Source organism: Danio aesculapii, chromosome 3, assembly GCF_903798145.1.
Source record: "Danio aesculapii chromosome 3, fDanAes4.1, whole genome shotgun sequence".
Lineage (NCBI taxonomy): Eukaryota > Metazoa > Chordata > Actinopteri > Cypriniformes > Danionidae > Danio > Danio aesculapii.
In genome coordinates this window covers 37850563-37876485 of record NC_079437.1, presented here as the reverse complement: position 1 = coordinate 37876485, position 25923 = coordinate 37850563, and the positions used below count along the sequence as shown (strand labels likewise).

General features: G+C 36.4%; 1 protein-coding gene across 1 annotated transcript in view; it reads right to left on the bottom strand.

The window, feature by feature from the left end:
* micall2a (mical-like 2a) overlaps positions 1-23967 on the bottom strand; it is a 28313-nt gene extending 4346 nt beyond the window's left edge. The window contains 14 exon segments of the mRNA XM_056453932.1: positions 2805-2928; positions 3036-3097; positions 4551-4652; positions 4839-4891; positions 7362-7446; positions 9492-9524; positions 9527-9702; positions 11355-11849; positions 14972-15102; positions 15471-15653; positions 15655-15794; positions 18877-19018; positions 22677-22725; positions 23679-23967. Coding sequence (XP_056309907.1) covers positions 2805-2928; positions 3036-3097; positions 4551-4652; positions 4839-4891; positions 7362-7446; positions 9492-9524; positions 9527-9702; positions 11355-11849; positions 14972-15102; positions 15471-15653; positions 15655-15794; positions 18877-19018; positions 22677-22725; positions 23679-23821 — 1918 coding nt within the window. The 5' untranslated portion in view covers positions 23822-23967.
* Positions 23968-25923: the final 1956 nt, after the last annotated feature.

The following is a 25923-nucleotide window of genomic DNA, read 5'->3' as shown; positions in this document are numbered from 1 at the left end:
AAAGTTTCACTTTAGTCATGTTAGTGTTGAAGAATCCTCCCTTCCACTTACTCCTCCCCCTTCTCCTGATAGGGCGGCCTGGAAGCCCAGTGGTTGGCACTGTTGCCTTACAGTAAAAACACTACTGGTTTGAGCCCTTACCAAGCCAGTCAGCGTTTCTGTGCAGAGTTTGCATGCTCTCCCCGTGCTCACAAGGGTTTTCCCCAGGTTCCCCGGTTTTTCCCCCACCATCCAAAAAGACATACATCACAAGTAAATTGACTAATATAAAGTGGCATCATAAGACAAACTCTTAACCAGCTATATCTCTTAGCTATTCCTAACACGTTCACAAGCAGGGGAGTTCGAGACCTATCTGAGCTCAAACTCCCCTTTCGCCCTTCAAATGGGAGGGAGCCCCGGGCTTGAGGATATTCTGAGCTCGGGGCTCTCCTAGGAAAGCATGCCAAACACACTTTATTATCAGTCATCAGCTAAAATGTACACTATTGAAATATATTTTGTGTTCAACAGATGAAAGAAGCTGAAGCATGGCTGGAACAAGTAATGTGCGAGTCGGTGGCATTTTTCATTTTTGTGTGAAAAAATAAAAGTTCTGACAATTCTTTTTTTGTACATTAAAAGTTACCATTTTAAAATCTTAGTCAAAGAATAGTTCATTATTTCACTCAGATCAGATTTTATTTATTTTTTAAAGATTCTTTTGAACGAAATAGTGAAAAGTATTTAAATAAATGTAATTTTTGGACTGGTTAAGATTGTTGCACACTTAACTCCCAAGAAATATTGTATATTTAAACCAATCAAAGAAAGACTGAGGATCTGCACAAGTGTTTCCAGAAACGTGTGCCGTATACATCAGACGTTTAGCCTCAGGTCCGTGGACAGTGCTTGGGATGAGACTAGCTTCTTAGTAACAAGTTATTTTGATTGCAGACATCAATGTTTATATGCCAAATATAAATGATTTTCTCAGTACTTCTGATATTTTGAATTAGGGCTGGGGGATGTGGCAAAAATGCTATCTCGATTAATCTTTTCCATATTGAACAATAACGATATACATTTCGATATCAGTTAATCCTTCAATACTTAAGAGCATCCAGGGTTTCTGCAGTTTTCACCAAGTCAAATTTAAGACTTTATGACCATGAAGAATACAATTTTAGACTTAAAAAAGGGCTACTTTTTAATGGCCCAGCAGAAAAAAAATACTAATTAGTTATTTCTTAGCCACATATTTGAAATAATGGCCCAATCCCAATTCTATTTTTGTACCCATAGCCCTTTCCCCTTGAAACAGTGTAAAGGGGAAGGGTTTCAAAATTTACCTCTAAGAAATGGGACAGCACTTACAACACCTGCACGTCATCGCGAGCTCTTGCTTCATATGAGACTGACGATCGTGACTGCTGTAGTTATTTCAGTTGCCCATCTTCAGGAAATCACTGAAGACAATGATATCATGTGACAATAAGATCGTAACTATACTGTGCATTTACACAGTGGCCATATTAATTATGTAAACACACAAAAACAACATTAACATTATAGCAGACTATGTAAAAGGGTCATTCCCAGCCACAAGACTTTTCTGGCAGGGTGTCAAGTGTCAGAGGGACAGGATGTTGTGGGACTGCTATACAAGAGTTATTATGGATTATATAGGTTTATCATATAGGTTTTAATTTTAGCGTTTTTTTTTTTTTTTTGAAAGCATGACGGTAAAACACAAACGCATTATGAAAATTACAACACATGCTTGTTTATTGTAAAAATTCGTAAAAATGAAAATTTGTGCATCTGACTTCTGGGTGCAGCATTGTGGCTGGTGTATTCTGGGTAATTCTTACCCCTTAATTTTAAGCGCGGTTCTGAAAAATCTCTGTTTGAAGAGGTATCTAGCCCTTCTCCTTAGCCCTATGCCTTCAAGCTATAGAGAATTGGGACACCCCTATCCCTTCACGTGAATGCGCAAAACGAGGGGATAAGGGGAAGGGCTAATGGGTAGAATTGGGATTGGGCCAATAAGTCAAAACAAGCAGACCTTAGTTATATACATACTTTTTTTTTTTTTCAACATTACTTAAGAAAAAAAAAAAAAAAAAAAACTCTTTAAAAGCTAAAATGTATGCACAACAGACTGTTATAATATTAGTTATGAACAATTTTGAGATGTACTGTTGTGATTGGATACGTGTTGGATAAATTGGGAGCTTTACATAAAAAGAAAATTAAGACCCGTATAAAATTATTTAAGACCTACAAGACAATATTTCAGTGAATTCAAGACTAAGGCCTAAAACGTCGATTTTGAAATTTATGACTAAGACCCCGCGGATACTCTGATATACCAACAATGACTGAAGACACAAATTAGAGGGCCCTTTAAATAGCATAACCTATTTTCGGTGGCCGAAAATTCAGTGCATTTCTAATATCAATACACATCTAGATTCGAATTGTTGCACATTTTTTGCTGTGTGATTGGTTCTTAGCTCAATATAGAGTAAAAAAAAAAATTCCAGAGCTTATTGTTATTGACGCAAATTTTATTGACATTCGATATATCATTTATCGGCCCAGCTCTTTTTTGAACGTTGGTAAACACGATATTAGTTGAAATGACTGAAGCTGTTTTAACCATAAAATGAAAGATCTGAATGTACCACAGTGATCAAAACTTGAATAAAGCTACGCAAATCACAATCCTTTAGAATTAAGATTGCAGGAGCATTTGAGACTGTAATATTTTAAAGTGTGCAGCTGTACTACTATAGCATCTAATATATCTGATCTCAAACCTTCTTCATAAACACGAAGTTTCCATTCCAGCTCCACTCCTTCATTCTCCAAATCGTTGAGGTTGTTTTCAATGTCTTGCAGCTCTTTTGAGATCTGCTCTGGCGTGATATAGCAAGCGTTTGTCTGAAAAAACACATAATATTAAAATAAAAAAGACGAATGTGGTTAATGAAATGACTATGAGATTAATAAATTTAAGATTTGAAAGAGTCAAGATTTGCAAAACTCACAGTAGGTGACCTTGCTTCATAGAGCAAGCTGTTATTTGATAAAATATTTCCATTGTCGTAACCTAAAGTTAAAGCACAGAAAACTGTTGATGCTTTCATTTTCATTTACACTAAATAAAGCATAGACAAAGAATAAATTATTGGATTGTATTCATATGAATAGGTGAATTGGGTGAACTAATTTGTCCATAGTGCATGTTTGTGAATGAGAGCATGGGTGTTCCTCAGTGATGGGTTGCAGCTGGAAGGGCATCTGCTGCGTAAAACATATGCTGGATAAGTTGGTGGTTTATTCCCGTGACCACCCTTGATTAATAATGGGACTAAGCTGAAAAGAAAATGAATGTATGATATTCATGCATGTATTCAAAAAGTTTACAAATTATTCAAAAATTAATTAAAAAAAACGAACTCTTTGTTCTGCAAATAATAAAATACTTTTAGAAAATTAGAGAATTTATACAATACAAGATTTATTTGGGTTAAATTATTAACATTACTATTTACAATCGTTTTTAATAGTAAGAAATATAAATTAATATAAACCCATTTCTTTTATTTTTTTATTGGATGGGAAAGTAGAGAGAACTGACAGGAAAGCATGGGTAGTAGAGAGAGGGGAAGGATCGGCAAAGGACCGAGGCGGAATCGAACTCCGGACGCCGTGAGCACCGGAGTGCATGTGTCAAGGCACTAACCACTAGCGCCGACATATAAACCCATTTCTAATGAAATATACAGTTAAAGTCAGAATTATTAGCCCCCCTGAATAATTTTTTTTCCCCAATTTGTGCTTCATGGAGAGAAGATTCAACATTTCTAAACAATAGTTAATAACTCATCTCTAATAACTTATTTATTATCTTTGCCATGATGACAGTACGTTATATTTGACTACATATTTTTCAAGACACTTCTATACAGCTTGAAGTGACATTGAAAAGGTTTACCTAGGTTAATTAGGTTAACTAGGCAGGTTAGGGTAATTAGGAAGTTATTGTATAATGATGGTTTGTTCTGTAAACTATTCAAAAAATAAAAATAAACAAATTATTCGGCTTTTATTCTAGCCGAAATTAAACTAATGACTTTCTCCAGTAGAAAAAAAATATTCAGACACAGTGAAAATTCTTGCTCTGTTAAAACTTCATTTGGGAAATATTTAAAAAAGAAAAAAATTAAAAGGGGGTTGAATAATTCTGATTTCAAGTATATTACTATGGCCTTTATTATTACTTCAAGCAATAAATATACACAAAAAAAACAACATTACCATTTGTTTATTCGTTCATTCATTCTCTTTTTGGATTAGTCCCTTTATTAATCTGGGGTCCCCACAGTGGAATGAACTGCCAACTTATCCAGTATATATTTCACGCAGCGGATGCCCTTCCAGCTGCAACCCATGTCTGGGACTATTTGTTTTTATTATTGTAATTTTAATACATAAAATAAAATCATCATTTATTATTTAAAAAACCATTTGTAAAAATAATACATTTTAAACATGCTTACTTGATGTCGCCGACCCGCAGCGAGGCTGTTTTGGAGATGAAGGTTTGTGACAGGACTTAGAGGGTGATATGCATGAGGTCAAGGAACATTCACTATTACAACCTGTGGAAGGAAGAAAAACAAATTATGATAGTCAAACTGCATGCTGCAGCTGATGTGGTCTGAATGGCTAGGTAGACAAATGAACCTGGTGCTGTACAAACTCCAGTTTCATCTGGGAAGGAGTAAAGTTGCAACAACAATTGGTACTAGAGAAGCAGATCTGTTTGAGGTGTTGAAATGCCTTACCCTCTTTGTTTTCTCCACACACCAATGGAACAGCTTTGGCATTATCAGATGATCTACCAAAAGCAAAACCTTTATGACAAAATGCTCTTTCATCCAAAGAATGAGAACTACAAAGATAAGACAATTAAAAACAATTTTCTATGATTTAAAAAGTTCACATCACATATTCTCTAACAGTGTTTCTCAACCACCTTCTGGAGACCCACCAACACCGCATGTTCTGGATGTTTCCTTTGTCACACCCATCACAGGTCTTTCAGTCTCTGCTAATGAGCTGATGATCTGAATCAGGTGTATGGTTAAGGAGACCTGGATAATGTGCAGAGCTGGTGGTCCTCCGGTAACGTGGTTGAGAAACACTGTTCTATAGTAAAACAGAATGATACAAGTTCACTTTTTCTGCATGAATATATTTAAAACTATTAATAGTCGATCAATCCACCAAGTTTAAAGAGCTGAATCATTTCAAGTGGCATAACTGTGACATGCATATAACAAACAGATCATTACGGTGCATTGGTGTGAAGATTTCAGGGATTTTGCAGGTTTCACAAGATCAAATTAAGACTTCACTACCTTTTTAAGACCATTATGAATAACGCAAGACAAGGCTGATCTCATTTGTACTCATAATATAGTTCTATTTGAACTACTTGGAGAAATAACTAGTTCTAGAAATAACTAATAAAACTTTCATTAATATGTATATACAGCATTTACAGCTTTGGGGTCAGGAAATTCTCAGAATACATCACCCTAAATAATTCTAATTTGTGTTTTTTTCAAACTAAATGAAGGTAAGCTATAGACATGGGATAACCATTTTCAAGGTATGACCAAAATTCAATGTCTAGCCAGTATCTAAGGAAAATGTTAATTTGACGTTCAATAACGACATCAAATAATGTTTATATTTGATTGATTTTAGGTTGTGTTGGAAAATGATCAAAATCCAACATTGAGCCAACATTTTAAACTAACGCCATGATACCAAATACTGATATTTATTCATCAGGTATCGCAACCAAAATCCAACATCTGATAGATGTCATAAAAGTAACGTCCACACAACGTCAAGCTGTAACATCATTACACATTGATATTTGGTTGATCTTAGGTTGGACATTGATGTTGGCCTGACATTGGGTTCTGATGTATACCCAATTTCCAATTTCAAACAAAAATGTCCCACAACGTTGGGGTACAACAATCTATTTAAATCATGTTGACGTCCTGTGCCTGCTGGGATGTTTATGGTTCCAAAAGCTTAAGATGTTTTTTTTTTAAATAAATGTTCATAGGGGGACGAAAAAAAAAAAAAAAAAAAAGTTAGTTTTTTACCCAGACATTTTAAAAGAACTTATTTTAGAGCAGTAATCGAAATACCATGAAACAGTGATACTTTTATGCAAGATTATCATACCGTCAGAATCTTATACCAACCCATGCCTAACTTAGAGTAACACCATAAGAGTAACCAACTTTGTAGAAAAAAAATATAAATAAATGTCACAGAACCCAAATAATGAATTTACAAGAGCTGTGCACAGTAACACACAGTGAAAATAAATCAAATTATTATACATTCACTCAAATATTAACAGAAACAAGTTACGTTAACTTGTTAAAATGATTGGTTCACCAAACCTTGATTTGTCCCAAAAATTTGTGTCCCAACACAAATCGATTAAGTTAACTTAAGTCAGCTCATTTTAAATCAGTAGTTTGACCAAGCAGGTAAAATATTGTGTATTTGATTGTAATAAGCTGAACTTAAACTGTCAGATTTCTATTTCCTAAAGCATTTCTTACATCAAACTGGGGTAAATAAATGTTGAAATTAAGTGCTCTAGAAAGCTCTAGGAAATAGCAGCGTTAGGATGGCACTTTAGTTTTCTCTGTTGTAACATTACAGCACTTCTGACCATGCCCCTTCGCTGTGCAATAATATGACATCATTAACATGGTTGTATTTTTTTGTAGTCCCCAAAATTTGTTCGCTGTAGGTTTTGCTAAGCTAACTCTGTAAAAGCCAATGTCTCACTTTGCATTGAACTTTGAGCGCATTACATTCAGAGATGATGTTTATGTTCACATAGCTACATTACACATCAACTAAAGTTTAAAACATGATATCCTAGTGGACCACCCCTTTAAGACTGAAAAGTCATCATCACTTACTCCAACATAAGCAGACCCTCACCTTAGATCCAGCAGACAGCCACAAAACTAAAAGGGAGGATCAGAGGAACTCAAGGTAAGAGCACAGGGTTTCAGAGAGGGTTGGTTTAGGCACAGCACTCGTTGGGACTGGTGAGGATTGGGGAGTGAGCAAGAGGATGCACTCTGCACACTATGGGGGAGGCAGGAGGCATTCGCCGGCTAGAAGATGAATACATGAAAGGCCCCACTGTCAGTACTGCAGCTCTGAAGTGTCATCGTAGCGCACACCCCAGTGATTTCGCCTGCTTCCCCTTGTGTGGATTAGAAAGCATTAGGGATAACTAGGCTGATCGAACTTACTTGAGTCTTGGTCCATTTGGAGCTGCCTTTGGCTTTGATCTCCAGTCAGCCGGGGCATCATAGCTCTGAACATCATTGGCTGAAGACGAGAGAAGGAGGGAAAATTATAGCAAACAAAAATGTTACACAATCTAATTACGCCATTTGAAGCCATGCTGTCACACAGAAAAGGATACAAATACTATAGTCCCATCAGTTTCAGTCTTATTCGTGTGAAGCACAGCTTAACTTAATCACTTTCCTGTCTATAGTCCTACTTAAATGCACATATGGGAAAAATGCAAAATTCAACGTTGATAGGTGTGCTGCATTCATGACTTAAGTAAACACCCACCAAAGATGCTCTATTGGATTGATATCTGGTGACTGTGGAGGCCACTGTTTGAGTACAGTGAACTCAATCATGTTCAAGAAACCAGTCTGAGAGGATTCAGGCTTTGACATGGCGCGTTATCCTGCTGGACGTAGCCATCAGAAGATGGGTTCACTGTGGTCATAAAGGGATGGACATGGTCAGCAACAATACTCAGGTAGGCTGTGGTGTTGACACAAATCTCAATTGGTACAAATGGACCAAAAGTGTGCCAAAAAAATATCCCCCACATGATTACACAACCACCATCAGCCTGAACCGTTGATACAAAGCCGGATGGATCCATGCTTTCATGTTGTTGACGGAAATTCTGACCCTACCATCAGAATATCACAGCAGAAATTGAGACTCAGTCAAGGCCATGTTTTTCCAATCTTCTATTGTCTAATTTTGGTGAGCCTGTGCGAATTGTAGCCTCAGATTCCGGTTCTTAGCTGGCACCCAGTGTGGTTTTCTGCTGCTGTAGCCCATCTGCCTTAAGGTTCGACGTATTCAGAGATGCTCTTCTGCATACCTCAGTTGTAACGAGTTGTTATACGAGTTACTCTTGCCTTTCTATCAGCTGGAACCAGTCTGGCCATTCTCCTCTGACATCAACAAGGCATTTGCGCCCACAGAACTGCCACTCACTGGATATTTTCTCTTTTTCTGACCATTCTCTGTAATTCCTAGAGAAGGTTGTGCGTGATAATCCCAGTAGATCAGCAGTGTCTGAAATACTCAGATGAGCCCATCTGGCACCAACAACCATGCCACTTTCAAAGTCACTTAAATCTTTCTTCTCCATTCTGATGCTTGGTTTGAGCTGCAGCAGATCGTCTTGACCATGTATACATGCCTAAATGCATTGAATTGCTGTCATGTTAATGCAAGTTTCTAATCAGCCAATCACAAGCAGTTGGACAGGTGTACCTAATAAAGTGGCATATAAACATCACTTTGCTAAAACAAAGCTAAACTTGGGTTGTCAGTGAACATCAGATAGACATCTAGGAATTGCCCAAAACTAATCCATTCAAGCACATAGACGTCACATGTATTTTCCACTTACAGACTGGCATATTTAGCCTCATTTTAGCCGAGCTGTCTATGTTTAGACATCATTTAAATAAGAAATGCTTGATGGGATACTTCAACAACAACTTGGGTCATCTGGGTTAAAGACATAAATAATCAGTATACCAAATTAGCTGAAGCAAAGCGATAGTGACAAGCGATAGTAAAAATATTGCTACTCCCTTAAAACATTACTGTCAGATCTAATTAGTTCAGCACTGCATCTTTTAATTTCTCTGAAAAGTCTTCGTGGAACTGTCTAAGAACATTGTGCGCTTCATCTGACTGCATATTCATTTTTATGGTACTGTACATTCTTCATTATTACTTGGGTCTACATCAGTAACAATAAACAAAAAGAAAAAAAATATATATAAAATCAAGACAACTGAACCAATCATAATCAGCAAACGAGTACAAGTAGCATAATTACACCAATTAAAGCCATTCCGCAAAGCAAAATGGATAAAATAGTCCTAGGTCCTATAGTCCTATCAGTTTCAATCAGGAATACATGGGGTGGAAAAAAACAATTGATGTTGAAGTACTAGCTTAATTTAACACTGCTTTCCTGCCTATATTTTCACCTCCCACTTATTGTGTATGTTTATGGTAATACTTCCCATGTGACCTTTAGAAACCATTTTAAAAAAAAGACCACAATTCATGTAAGCAAAGGTCATCTGCGATGTGAACAGCACCTTTGGCGGTAGTCTGCAGCAGGGATGGAGGTTGCTGCGCTCCTTGCTGATGGCACTGAGGTAGAGCGATTCTTTGCTGTTCATGCCGCTGCTGCTGATAATAGCAGGGCTGGATGGAGCAGCCCTGATATGAACTCCTGCCTTTGAATCTCGCACATGTAGCTCCTGCCTCCAGGTAGAGACTTCAGCAGAAGAGCAACTGATTTTTACCCTGTGAGAGACAGTAAAAATCATTTTCAGAATAAATCGTTTTCGTTGCTGCTAATTACCATTTTTTTTCAGTAACTGTTTTGATTACAATGAAGTTTTTAAAAGTAATACTTGAGTTACTTTTTATTTTAATTAGCTTTTTTAAAATACATTTCTGATTTAACATGACTAAGAAGACAAAAAGTACAAAAGTAGCAAATGCATTGCTTTTTCAACTTTCATTAATCTGTATATGGCATTTACAGTTCTGGGGTCAGGAAGATCTCAGAATACATCATCCTAAATTATAACACGTCTTTTTTATAGTAAATGAAGGTGTAAGTTATTGAGGTTATACTGGTTAATTGCAGAACTCCTCTATTTATAATAAAAAGAGAAAAAGATAACCCTGCAAGATCATAAGGAGATCAAGCCTCAGCTGAAGCAAGCAAAAGTCAGGCAAAATTAACTTAGAGTAACACCATAAATGTAACGCAACTAGTTACTTTTTGGGGGAGAAACTCATTGTAATGCATTACTTCAAACGTAACTTACCCCAACACAGATTAACCAGTCTTATTATTCAATTTATTTAGTTAACCCTTGTGTTGTCGTTATTTTGTTTGATATTGGGTTAAATGACATGCAATGCAGACTGATAAGGCAACACTTGTCATGTTCTAATACTTAATGAACCTGCATAAGTGTAAAAAGATTTTAGCAAGAACAATATTCATAAAAGATAACAGCAGCAGATTCTTTTTATACGTGCGCATGTTGGTGTACATGTTTGAGTCAGTTTGTGGTATAAAAGTGTCTTTACAGCTGACAGACTGTAATTACCAGAAGAGCAACTGTTGTACTGTACCATAAATGTGTACAACCAAAATAGAAAATTATACATTTTTCTAATGTTGGGGTCATTTTAGCAAAAGTCGCAAAATTTTGAAAAATTCTTTTTGTTCGTTTTTTCCGGCTGTTTAAAGGGGTGTCTGGGTCATTTTTCATCTGCAAGTCAACAGAAGAGTTAAGAAAATGTTGACTAACAGTTTTAGGGTGCACTCGCACTAGAATCTCCCACCCATTCCCAGGCGCACTTCATTTGGTTGACACTGGCCCGGAAGGAAGAGTTGTGGGCAGAGAGCGGTTCGGTTGGGCTCTGGTGCAGTACACTTGTAGTGAGTGCACAAAGCGCGAAACTGAAGTTGCGACATGACTTTTAAGGTACTGTTTCATATGGATTTATTAATCATTCTTACTTTTCACAAACACAAACTGTCATAGTAGATTAAATATGCAAACCCCTCGCTGCACAACAGCTGCCACCTTCAGCAACCCTCCTAATACTTGCAGCACGATGACTTTCATAAACATTTGAGCGTCAAAAGTGGTGGAACTGTTTAGCCAAAAATCTGACTGTCATCGCGTTCCAAACGACTTAAAAATAATACAAAAATAATTTAACTATCTCCATTCTACTGAGTGAAAGGGCTTCTCTTCCTAACTAAACAGTCGTGTCATCGATGACGCAAGCATGCTCGGAAGGTAAAATTGCAGTGTGAGTGCAGGCTGAGGGGGAGAGGGGAGACAAATTGCGCCTGGTCACAGTTCAAGACAACCATGCCTTGTGTGAGTACACCATTAATCTTATTCATTTTCTACAATAACACTTACTGGCTCTTTGCTCTTGGGTCAGAATTCAGTGCATTGTTGTTATTGGTGTTTCCTTCACATACTCGTTTTCCGATAGCCAGAGCACCTTCTTTCTCCAGCACCTTCAGACTGGAGGGCTCAGCCAGGCCTGATGGTGGTTTTGTGTTAGGCTGAAGCTCTGCTGCTGGGGCACAAGACTGGAAGAACTTCTGGCGGGCTGCTTGAGTCCTCTGAGCTGAAGATGTCCATGCCTGCTGAGCCGGGCTGAGCTCCACAGGTCTAGGAACAGCCTTGATGGGTGCAGATAATACAGAGACGTAGCGCTGTGTAGGCGGCTGATCTTCTCGCTCAGATTTGGCCACCAAATCAGAAACTGTAAAGCTGCTGCTCTTAAAAGGCTTAACAGTGGGCTTGAAGCCATTTTGGCCATGTTGGTGAATAGTGCAGACCAGCGAGCCAGTGTCTGATCCTAGTTTATATGCTCCAGATTTCAATGTGCCATAACATACACTGCACCTGTATAAGACAGATAGAAATGTTATAGAATTTTGCATATGTATTTAAATTGCAAAGAAATATGGCAATAACTGAACTAAATAGTGTAGGATGAGTTACATGCCAAAGTTTCAGTAGCTACGAGTAGGCCGCAGCAGACTCAGCAGATTTTAAGCCTATTGTTGAGTATTTATTTAGTTGTGTAAATATATCTACTAGTGGTGTAATGGATCACAAAATCTCACAGTTTGGATCACACTACGGTTTGTGTCAAGGATCAGACCATTTTTTTTTAGGTCTGCAAAAAAAAAAAAAAAAAAATTATTTGCTTTCCATTTATACAAAAATATTGCAAAGAAAATTTATTTTAATAAACAGAATTTAGAAATTAATACAAATAAATTCAATAAATAACCAGCTGAAAAAAGGGGAAAACATTCAATATGAAAAAAAAATTCTTTGCTACTAGTGCTGATCTAACAAGGATCTAACATCTTGTACAACAGATTACATTTATTTTCAATTAATGATTTCACAAGTCACATAACACTTCATGTTTCATTATAGGCGTATCATTTTTGAAAACCTATTCAGTGACAATTTTGATGGCTGTTTGTCGCCACCTTTTGATTAAACAATGCAATTACTACAACATTCACAGCATCAAGTTCCATTGAACAGTAGTTTTAATCTTTACAATAAACATAAGTGTTTACATCTGAACTATAAACTGTTCTCCCAGTACTTCTGTGTTATTCAGACTACCTAGTTTTTCCGCGTTTTTTTTTTTTTGTGATTTTTCGCGATAAAATGACAGATTTTGTGGCAGTACTTTCCAGAAATTTGCAGACAATTTTGCAATAAAAAATATATATATTTTTATATTATTTATTAGGTAGCCTACTATGTTAGGTGTGCAATCTGACACAATGACACAAATAATAAAAATTAAGCTGCTTTATTTTGGTCTTTTGGCAAGACAAGATCTAAAACGGTAGGAATAAAGCCAAATGAAGGCTGTATAATTTTTATGCACAAACTAACTTTTTCTTTCTCTCAGATTTCGCTTACCAGAGCATCTGACATGTACCTCACTCAGTATCTGCGCTAGGGTTTCTCCTACCGTAATACACCTAAAACACGGATTGCCATAAAACTGCAGGGAAGCGTTTTGGTTCTCTTGTTAACTGCAGAGAAAGAGATAAACGAAATCGCTTATCGATTTCATGAACACCATAATACCAGCCATACATGTACAGCACAAATAATGCCTTTCAATTCGGTCAAGTCCAGCAGCCGTCATCTTTGAACAAATCTCTATAATTGTAAGCTGCTTGCTTTTATGTCTGTTCCATTGCTCCGTTTTGCTCCCACTTTTCAGTCTGAAGCTCGTCAAACACACAAAACGTGCAATTTGCACCACAGGATGACTAAGTCGCATCTATACATTGACTTGCATTGTAAATCACTCACGCTTTATCCACGTCTGCTTACTGCACCCCCCTGAGGGCACAGGGGAGATGTCATTTTTGAAGAACACTCCAATACATCACGTGCGCTGCGCATGCAACGTCTGCAAGTCATGTAAAGCATTTAATTTCAAACAAATAGATTTTGATAATATGGTTTGGAATTTGTTGTTTAAGGAGATTATTTCCATTTGCGACTCTTTTGCATTTAAGAATCTTGCAGGATTGCAAAAATTTGCAACTGTTGATTTTGCGTTGGATTCAGCGATCGCGGAATAGCGAAAAACTAGGGGGTCTGGTTATTTAATTGTTTGTAACTAAGTGAAAACTTGTAAAAAGTTAATTTCTCTTGATCAAACACAGATTTGAATGCAGCGCTTCGATGGTTTAATAAACATATGCAATTGATTTATTTATCATTCATGTTGCACAGGTTTGTATTGAGATTACAATCTTTTAATGTTTAATTGTGCAGCTTTAAACAATGCATTAATGCTGGCTAAACAAACAGTGACAGAAAAACAGTCTTATTCCGTCATCATTATATTTTACAAGGAAGGCAAAATGCTTTCATACACGTAGATTAATCCAACATTTATTCCCACGTCATTCAAATCACAAGATCAAAAAGTTATTAATCTGCGGGTCACCTGTGTTACGAACTGTGGGTTGTGATCCTTTACACCCCCAATATCTACTCAGTTTTTAAATTAATTTCAGTAATATTGACAAATATGAAAAAAAAAAAAAAAGTTCATATGATTTAATTACAATACAGTTTGTAAAGTTATATTTTTTTGTCTTTTAGTAGATGTATTATGAGGGACTTGTTTTGTTTACCAATTAAATAGATCTAATTGTATTTGCATTGTAAATATTAAATAGAAGTTAAAAGGGTATTATTTTAAAGAGATCAGAACTCTATATCATTGTTTATTGAAATGTCCTTTGGGTAAACATTTTTGGGAGAAAATTCTAAACTTTATCTATAGTATTAAAACAGGATATACTCAAATGTTCAAAACTGTGTATTCTAATTATTTTTCCTATTACAAGCACTTTTACTAGTTCAGAAAAGAAACTGTTAACTTTCTTTTTATTACATGCAAAACTTATAATAGCTCATTTTGGGAAAAATACAGAAAGCCGACATTTTGGACAATGGTTGCGGGAATTGTCTTATAGTTTGGCTTTAGAAAAATTCTTGTATAGTCAAGAGAAAACCTAAAATTTTCTCAAAATTTGGAATCCCTTTATAGGTTTCCTGAAGGAAGCTGATCCATATCTTTTCTCTGTACAACTTGTTTTATCTGCTATTGTTGTTTTATGATGTACCTTTATATTGTATGTACATTAAGTTACTTTTAAGTTTGTTTATTTTTATTATAATTATTTTTGTATTTTTATTGTTTTACTTATTTTGTATGTTTAGTTTTGACTTCTGTTGTACATGTTAAAAGCTACTAAAATTAATAAAGTGTTTTTAAACAAAAAGGCATTTTTTAAATTTCATATAGAAAAGTTATGATTCTCATCAAATCATTCCATATAAATGTGCAGATTTTCTTTTTTAAATTCTGCACAGAACTAGCAAAAGAGTGTCTGCAGATTCTGTCTGGCCCTAGCCAGGAGTAATACTAGCGAGATTTCCAAACACCACTAATGACAACTTACTTATAGCAGCTCCGGTGGTAGAGTTTTCCATCCACCAGGTGTCTCTGGACCAGATGTACATGATTTCCACAGACGGCACATTCACTGTTTAATGTACCCGTTTTATTTGAGGTCTCCACCAAAACAGTCTTCTGTAAAAGATTAAAACGGATGAAAAATTAAATAGGGGGAAAAAATGAGAAGCTGACAAAAAAAGTTAATGTAAAATATATAGATCAGGCTTAAAAATAAAGAATAAGCTAAAATATATAAAATAACCACACACTGCTGGTTTTTAAAAACTATCTATATCAAAATAATAACATTAAATTTAAAAAAAAATAAAAAAAGAATAAAAAAATTTAATGAGGGCAGAAAGGAAGTTAAAAGCAAAACAAAAAGGATTAATCATGACTGAAACAATCATTTCTAAACTTATTTCAAAAAGCATTTTTCCTAAACTAGTTCTGAAGTCCAATCCTTGCGATGTTTAATAGTCAGGGGAAAGCTTCACTGACACCTTCTCAGCTTCTCTGTGTGGTTGTGGAGATCTCGCTCTGAGTGGTGTGACGGGCGCTTGCACACATTTAGGCCCTGGAGATTTCTGCCCGTCTGTGCCAGTCTGCCGAGCTGGAGTGGCTAGAGCATGCTTCTCTGGAGCACTTTTCTGGATGTTAAGAGATGGAGGACGGTTGATAATTTTTTGGCATTTCACATCGAGGAGGACGGTTCTCTGTATTTGTTTTGAGATTGTGGTTTTTGGCAACCACAGGCAGATTCTTCTTCTCTGATGGCACCTCCTTTGAGTCCTCAGCATGCCGCTTGATACCTCCTACTCCCCCGACTGAAAGACACCATTGACAAGACTTACAAACATGAACGCATTCGAAAAACGGATTGCACAATAGCATTTTTCTGCGTTGTACATGACGCACAGTATGCAATTCTCTTACTGCATTAAATATTATGGATTTAAAACCACATTAATATTTTAAAATGCTTCCTTCCACGTCAAGCACTTTCTAAAATGTATCTTGTCCAACAGAAATTGCTAAAATGATCTAAACCGAACACGAGAAAAGAAAAGCTCACTTAGATTATACAGAGAAACCACACAAGTCTTCATGCTATTCTTCTGGCAAATTAATAGGATACATCAAGGCTAATATGTAGCTGTATAAACCAGGGACTAGTACAATGAGTCACATGACAAAACATGTGGTGTCCCAGTTTAATATTTCAGTTCAGTCTACACTATAATGCAAACAACATCAATCAATCTTGGGGAGCTTCCAAGGAAAAAATGCACTCTGTGTAGACAGGAGGATAGTATTGTATCTTATATTTATAAGAGTATATGCAGCCGAGAAGGAATAATGTCTCCCACAAAGCAATCTACTCGGACTCATTACTAAAACTCAACACTACAATTGAAGAGGTCCCAAAGAGGTCCTAAAGCCTCCTTTACACTGGAGGTCTTGATATCCAAATCTGATTTACTGCCTATATTTTATAAATAAACTGCGAAATATGACCAACATCCAATACATCACCATTTGAAACTTTGCACTGCTTAAACAAGGATTCTTTCATCATACACTTGCTAAGATGGATGAAAGTGAAATACACTTGGTAGCTAATAACTAGTGATATATTAGACACTCCAAACAATGTTTTTGAGGTGGTGAAAGAGGAAAAATCATTGCAACATTCTTCAGTTATTGTATGCTTAAAGATTCTGTGGAATGTCTGGGTGAGATTAAGTTTATTACTAACTTTATTGTTTTAAATTTTTTCTTTATTAAATGGACCAACAGTAGTGAAGTGGTCACTGCGAGCAACACTAGAGTACGAATTTGCAAATGAGACAGAGAAATGTCAAAAGAACAGCTCCGAGTAAACATTGTGTCCTTTGAAGAAAATCCATCTGCAGCATATTCAAACTGACATTGGTCAGTAACAATCCTGGCCAAACAGAGACCATCCAAAAAAAAGCTATACAACGTCGTCAATTATCTTACATGAATTGGACACATGAAAATTGCTTAATCGTTTGAGAAAATGGTGTATTCAACTTTCCACTTTGGATTGGGTTTTCAAAAAAGATTAATTTTTGTTGCCTGAATATGCCATCTCATTGGATAAAATGCTTAATAGAAAAATATGCGTGTCAACGAAAATCCATCAGCTTACACAATGGCCTAAAGATATAAGTCCCAATTTTGGGTGGAAGCAAAAACAAACAGATATAATGTTGCATCTCTTAAAAAAAATAAGCTGCTCCTTGTCATGCACTATACAGCAGGGGGCAGAGTCTTTACAGCATGTACCAACTCTTATGGGGCAGCTATGGCATAATGGTTGGAGAGTTGGATTTGTAGCTCAAAGGTTGCTAGATCAATTTCTGGTACCAGCAGGAATGGAAGGTGGGGGAGTGAATGAATCGCAATCTCTCTAGTAGGAGCAATGCACCTAGCTCCTATAATAGCTGCCCAGTGTTCTGGGTTTCTGCTCTCAGTGCGTGTTCTCTCACTCAAATCTGTGTGCGCACTTGGATGGGGTTAAAAGCAAAAGGACAAAATTTGAGTATGGGTAAAACCATTCTGGACAAGGCTCACTTCACTTTAAACATGCGTTTTAAAGCTTCGTCAGATTAACTCTGTTAAACAATATCTGACAAAGGACACAAGGCTTCGTCGTCATGGGTGAGAAACTTTAATATACAAGATATTTATATGCATGTCCCCAGAAGAGAAGAACCAAAAGGAAGTTGAAGTTAAACATGCAGAGCAATAAGGTTGATGCTTGCATTTAAGTTTTTGTTGACTTAAGGCACACTTCATGTCACACTGGTCCAGCATTTGATTTACTGTAAATACAAAAACAGCAAGAACTCCATTCTGCACGGTCTAAAATAGTGTTTCTCAACCATGCTCCTGGAGGAGCGCCAACACTGCATCAGGGTTCTTATACCTTTCCCAACTTCAAATTCAGTTTATGCTGTATGTTTATCCTCATTTTTTTCATATTGGACTTTAACCCACCGGAAGCCTTTTATCCACTCTTCGAAAAGTGTAAATGGTGGATTAATATCCACCACATGATCACTGATCAGATGTGCCATTATTTGCAGCTTTAGGTGGTTTCTAAAACAAAATCCGTCAGTCTTATTTTCACTCTCATCCCCAGACCTTTACATTTTCGTGGCTGTAGCTCCCTGTCATTTGAAGATATGCAGTAACTGAGTGATTGACAGCTGATATTAACCAGTCCATTCGCGTTCAGGTCAAGAGCAGTGGGCCAATCAGAAGAGCTTTAGGCATTGCAGGTTTTTACAGCAGCAAGTTGACATGCCAACTGTTTTTAACTATTCTTGAGCACTGCGTTTGGCATTTTTTGGTGCAAATTTGCACGAATGCCTCCTAAACGCATGCGGTGATCATTTTGCAATGAAAACTGGTCACACAGCAACAATCATTTGCACTCGCACAAATTTTGGGCACATATGCAACAAAAACGGTTGCAATTTCAAGCCCTGCAATTTCAAATTCAAGCAGGTTTAAGCACTTTGTCCAAAACCCAAGCACTTTTATAACCTTGATAACACTATTTAAAAAAAATAAAATAAAATCATTTTTTCCAGGATTTCCAGCACCCCTATGAACCCTGCTGCATGTTTTGGATGCCTCCTTTTGTCTGTCACACCGATTACAGGTTTTTCAGTCTCTGCTGATGATCTGAATCAGGTGTGTTTGGCTAAGGAGACAAAGAAAACATCCAGAGCTTGTAGTCTTCCAGAAACATGGTTGAGAAACACTGGTCTAAAACACAGAAGATGGAGTGTCTCGCTGCATCAAAAATCTCACAAAGAAAGCTAATAATTGAACATTCACTTATATAATCTGTTTGTTTGTGAACAAACTTACTTGGTGAGCGGCCATGGAAGTAATTGTAGTATTGCGAGACATATGTGAGGATGCTGAGTCTGTCTGGAACTGGCAAGGCCACCATGTCCTCCGCATCCAGAAGAGCTGGGATTCCCAGATGATCTTCAGCCACCCGAAAAGCCTAAAGCAAGCAAAAAAAAAATAATAATAAATAAATAAAAAAAAAACACACAAGTTCACAACAACAAACGTCACATAACAGGAGGACGAATCCATACAGAAAAAAAACAACAATTAGACATGCACAGCAACAAAAGTCACCCAGTGTTATCGCCACCATTGAACACACTCCATTCAACATGACCTCATATGATTGTTTCAGGCTGCCGATATCACACTGGGCAACAATTTTCTAAGGGAAAGGCACTCGGCCAATTAACTGTAAACACAGACAAGGGACAAAAAGTTGTCAAAAATAGAACAGGCCAGTAAAGCAGCACGATCTGGCAGTGTGTCAAGGCGGCCCGGGCAGGGAGTGCATAATGAATAGCACATTTCCTGTTCGCGCCACGGCCTGGGAACGGGGACAGAAGAGGGGGATACCAGGGCATTGTTTAGACCTGACCTGGACACACTCATTAAAATTTACAGGACAGCTGAGGAGGGGTGTGCATATCCTCCATGAAGCAGCTGCGACTTCCTGTTTCTCTTTTGTAGCACAAATATGAGGGGCTGAATTTGATTTTAAAACATTTCAGGTCATATAATTAGACAAATCAGCCATTCTTTAGTGCTTAATGCAGCGATGGACTAACAGTTGTAAAGACAGTAGTAGAACAGAGGTAAGTTAATCTTGACGGAGAGGATCAGGTGCACTGTTGATGACTGTCACCCTTGTTTATAATGCATTAACTGGACAGACTCCACGCGGCTCGGGTTCAAACTACAGCAGAGAGCGCAGTCTATAGAAGTGCTGAGGGTTTGAAACAGATCTCGGAGTGTGTGGCCTGTAATCGCACGTCTCTGAGGAAGCAACGCGAGAGAGCTCATCATTGTGAAAAAGTCCCCAGTTGTGGCGTTGTCTCGCCAGTTCATTCTCACAGAAGCACTTCCTGACAGGGAAGAAAAATAATTAGGTCACTGGCACTGGTTGGACAGTTCTTACACTTAAACAAAAAATTGAATTTCTCAGAGAGAACATACATGATTAACCCGTGCTTGCATACTTATTAAATGTGTTAATTCTGCCTTGCAAACTGCAAAAGGAGGTATATTTTTATTAAAATGTTTTTAATTCACCCTCATGTCCTTTAATACATTAGTTTTACACAGGGCATTGAAAATAGTAACACTAAAGACCTTCAGGACAAAAATGCCCCATTGAAACCCATTAATGATTCAGTTAAATGTCAGGATATTTCAGCAACCTTCATACATGTATTTGTAACCAAGTATGTGCAATAAATGTGACATCTCTATTAATAAATGTAATCTTTTGTCTTTATGGGCATAACTGTTTGAATTGATGGACAAGGTAAGTTACCCAAACGAACCTAATGCAGAGTATATACAGGAATCAGAGCGTGAAATTCAATACCTTTAAGACTTTTCCATACATTAAGACCTTACAACAACTTTTCAACCGGAAACACTGGTGAGATTTTATCTTACAGTTTATTTACTAAATGATGTTGCCTTGGTTACTGCAGAAAACAAAGCAGCATGAGGTCAAATCTAGCTGGATTTTATTGATTTCATAAGCTACACAGCATCCTGATATTGGCAGAATTCAGGCAAACTTTAGCATACAACCATACATTATATAAGCAAAAATGGTATAAAACTTAATACCTTGCAAAACAGCATTTAAAACTTTAAGGGCCTTAAATTCCTCTACATTGATTCAACAACTTAATACTTTAAGACCCAGCAGACAACCTGTAATATAAATGTCATTTGGTAATTTTAATAATTTTACTTCCTAATTTTAAACTTTTTAAAAGACTTAATTTAAAAAAATCTACCATTGTAGAAATGAACGCAGGTAAAATGATCGAAGTATGGGATATTTAATATGAATTAATAAAGATTTCTATCGATCATACTTTTCATTACACCTAATGAAAAGTATGGTGACAGAGAGCCTAGCGTGCTGCAATTTAAGAAAACACATGCAATTACAAATAAAACACCAGCAAATTAAGAAAAGAGCTTCAACTGTTTGATAGCACATGTGTTGCAAATCCCCACAATGCAAACAAATTAAGAAAACACGTTACATTCTCACAACACTTGGCAAATAGAACAGAAATGCTTAGTCGCATTTCTTAGTTATAAAATCTGAATTCTGAGTCACATATCCGAGTTACAACCCTAAAACATGACAGAACCAGCGATTTCGGTTATGGTTATTCAGGCTAATAAAATTCAAAAGTGAATAAGGATGTTCAACAAAATAAATAAATAAATAAATAAACTCACTATTCAAAGAGCACCTACAATTTCACTGAGCACTATTCACAGCAAAATAAAGTTTTCACAGCAGCAATAATCTCATTTTAGGGTCCTCTTGAAACATTTTCATTGTGTTCTGTTCTATTTGCAAGTGTTGCGAGAAAATGTAGGTGCTTTAATAATTTGCTTGCATTGTGAAAAAAAAAACAAAAATTCAGCTTGTTTTAGGTGTTGCATTGTGATGATTTGCAGCATGTGTGCAGTCAAACAGATGAAGATCTTTTCTTAATTTGCAGGCATTTTTTGTAATTGCATGCATTTTCTTATATAGCAGCATGTTAAGCTCTCTTGGCCACCGTACATAAGGCTATATTTTTATCAATAAGGAAAAACTTGATGTTTAAGACAACATTATTCCTGGTCTGAAACATTTGATATTCATTTTCATGCAAGATAATGTTTGGATAAACTAAAGGTCAAAAGCAAAGCATAAATGGAGACCATTTTAGTGAACAAAAGAAAACAAAAAAAATTAAATCACATGCATTTAAAAAGCTTTAGGGAAAGGGTTTCCAAGCTTTTTTTTATGCGTTTGTTTCTTTGAACAAGTGTTGCAAGCTATATGGGCTGGGTTACAAACATATGTCTAGCCATACTGTGGCTAGAAGCAATAAATAAATAAAACATTTTTTAAATTCACGCAAAAGACAAATTTCTCACCCTTAAGTTTTTCCAGGCCTGAGTTTCTCTTTTGTTGCACACAAAATATGATAATTTGAATAATGCTGATAACTATAACAATTTAAGTCAAAAGCTACCATCACTGGTTGCCAACATTGTTCATTCATTCTCCTTTGACTTAGTCCCTTTATTCAATAGGGTCGCCACACCGGAAAGAACCGCCAACTTATCCAGCATATGTTTTACACAGCGGATGCCCTTCCAGCTGCAACCTAGTACTGGGACACACCCATACACACATTCACACACACTACGGCCAATTTAGTTTCAGTTAACCTATACCGCATGTCATTGGAGAGTGGGGAAAAACCAGAACACAGAGAAAATCCACGCCAAAGAGGGAGAACATGAAATTACCAACATCAATCAAAATATAAATTGTGTATATAAAATATAAACTGATAGAATAAACTTTAACAAAGGGGATGAAGAGTAAATGACAATCTTCATTATTTCAGTCTTGCACAGAATATTTCAACTACAGTATCTGCACTAGCTATCAAGAGACTGTAGCAAACACATGTGTACAGGATACGGCCAAATGTGGATACACAACACGCAAGCAACAGGTCACTCAGCATCAGACTGATGTCACCATTTCCTATGATCAAGGACAAAACAAACAAACAAAACTACAAACTTACCAAGTGGTTGTTGTAATACACATTGTCTTTGGAGAGAGACTCAAAGTTTCTGAAAGAAAGTAAGGAAATGAGTCAGCCGACAGATAGACAAAAACATTGTCAAACTTAAACACTCCTGATGCTAAAAGAACGTTGTACTTCCAATGTGTATCAAACTGAAAATAAGTGATGTCAGTTTTTTTTTTTTAAACCCACACCTGAAAACATAAAATATTTTCAAATTGTATAGGGTCAAGATAAGTTTGAGTTTAGACATGTTTTTTGAGTACATTCAAAAATAAAAAGACAAAAATTTGTGATATGGGTTAAGGTTAACCTACGATATTAAATTTGACAAGCAAGATATTGTATCATAAGAAATGTAAAAATCTTAGGCCTTATCAGTTTTTTTCCTTCACTGGTTTATTTTACATTGCAATGACATGGTAACATGCATAGATTACAGGATGTAGCCTTAACATTTTATATATAAATGTTATTGATACTCAATTTTTAGATTTCAGGATATCAGCTATTCATCAGCTGTCATAACACAGCATAAGCCATATAAAATCAGCGTTTTACATTTTATTTAAATACACAATGTACAAATTGGCCACTCAACACTACCAAATACACTTTCTGCAGATGTAAACAAACGCTAGAGAGAAGAACTAACGTTCGATTTTGCAATGACTTTGGTGTCAGCTTGTGTGAAGGGGGTGTTTTTTGTTTAGTTCATAACATATAGCAAATATTTCAGGAAATTTTAAATCAATTCTGTTTAAATATGACCAGGTCCAAATAAAAATACTCAAAATAAAGTATATCTATAAACCAGACTGAAAATCTCAACACTTCACATTCTTAAACAAACACCTACATATTTGAATCACAGTAATATTCTCATTAAGTTACCAAATACAAAAAGTGTACGACTTCATAGTTATAGTTATACGAGGCGAACAACTCCTGCACCCTAATCAAGGACAAATTAATAAGATAGTAATAAAAGTCTCTCACATGAGCTCCGGTCTGAACTTGTGGATAAGCGCACAGAAGGCCAGTCCATCTCTGAAAGACATGCTCATGTTGCTGATGGCCACATCTCGGTATCCCTCGCACTGAATTTTACACCACTGCTGGAGCGCTTTAATAGCCGCCATCCTCTCCAAATGCACTCTCTACTTACTGCAAAAAGTGTCTTTTCAATGACAGAAAACTAAAAGAGGGTCTTTTCCCGACAAAATAACGAAGCCGTAAGGACAAAACGTCCGCGGAAAGTCGAGAGTAATATGAACTGAAGCGGACGTTGAGCTGTAAAAGTGGCGTCTCTTCAGATCTGCTCAGTGCGGCACCTGTGGAGCAGAGGAAATGAAGGAGGAGGAGCCTCAAATTATCATCAATAATTAAACGCTAATTGCTTTAGTTGTTCGTTTTATGCTATTTGTTTTGCTGGAACTGTGGTAGACCCGTGTTTAAATCGACTACATTACATGTTAAATGAGGAGCTCTAGACTGGTGGAATATGATGCAATAAAGGCCCATTTTAGAAAACCAAACAAAATTTAGTTATGGTGTGCATTTTTGTTTACATTCTGTCGTACATTAGTAGTTGGATACTACAAAAAATAATAATCTCAAATTCGTTCAAACAGAAATCATTATTTGGGCAAATGATAGATAGATAGATAGACAGACAGACAGACAGACAGACAGACAGACAGACAGACAGACAGACAGACAGACAGACAGACAGACAGACAGACAGACAGACAGACAGATAGATAGATAGATAGATAGATAGATAGATAGATAGATAGATAGATAGATATATTGTCTGTCAAATGATGTCAAATATGACAGGACTGATAGAAACATGGGGACAACTGTAAATTTATTCATATAATATATTTGTAGTATTTATTTGTATAATTTATTTATAAACTCATGTTTTTAAATCAATTGATGTGAATGAAAAAAACAACTTAAACTTGCTATTTCTAAAGTTTTTTTTTTAAATAACAGTTTTTAGCATAGCAAAACTATTAAAGCTATAGGTTCAGTTGGGCTGAGGACAAGAACAATGACAGGGTTTGTATAATTGTAAAGTGTTGTGAGAAATGCACTAAAGCAACTGAGAAAAAACTGTAACGGCTAAACTTGACCAGGCTATATATCTGAAAGCTCAGTGTAGGCTTTATAAAATGATTTCTTAAATTGCAACATTTGTTATTGTAATAGTACAGTACTCATAAGGTACTTCATTACACAAATGACCCATATTTTTATGATGCAGAATAAACATGGAATGTGTTTAGGGTGAAACCACAGGGGGCTGCAGAGGACGTTGTTTACAATCATCAGCATAAATCAGTTCAGATTATTGGTGCATGAATATGAATTTAAACAAAGGCCTCTTAACAAGGTCAGACTGTACATAAACCATCTAGGGAAAATTATGTTTTAACATTCAGCTCACTACAAATATGAGCACTTGTTTTACATTACCAATAATAAAATTGATTTATTTTGCTTTAAATGATCTAACCCTTACATAATCTCTACAATTTATGAGACTATCTTTTTTATTTACCCAAGACCTTGTGTTGAACTTAAGCCAGAATGTGCTTATTATAAATTATGATGTCCACTGTCATGTTGTGAATTTGAAACCCAAGTGTGTGAGGAGTGACTATGAGGGTGGCCACAGTATCAAAAACCAAATGTGTGAAAACCAATTCAGTTTTCTGTGTTCAAATTGAATTCTGCATTCAATGCTGGGTAGACAATATTTTACAATTGACAATATAAATTACATGAAGTAAATTGTTTCATTAACTAATAGATTTTGCACTTTGGTACCATATACTGTATGTCCATTATAACTGACTAAGTTTGGTTGATTTTAATATTGTTACTTCCCAGGTAGCAAAGGATTCTGGCACAGATTTGGCATAAAGATGGTACAGCAGGCTTTCATCCGGCTCAGCATGTGGGTCAAACATGGCCCAGGTTCGGCAGTGGTGGCACAGTCTGTAACGATGAATGTGGACGCTGACAACAGGGAGCGCGGATTCAAACGCAGTATTTATTCAATGGAATGGTCAGGCAAGCAACAATCAACACAGGAGCAAACAGATGTAAATGGGCAATCCAGAGGTGTGGTCGATAAACAGGCAGATGGTCAGTAAAGGCAGGAAGCAGGCAACGTAAACAAACAAAACAAAGCAAGGTTCAAAACACAGAAGGCAAGGAAAACGCATTG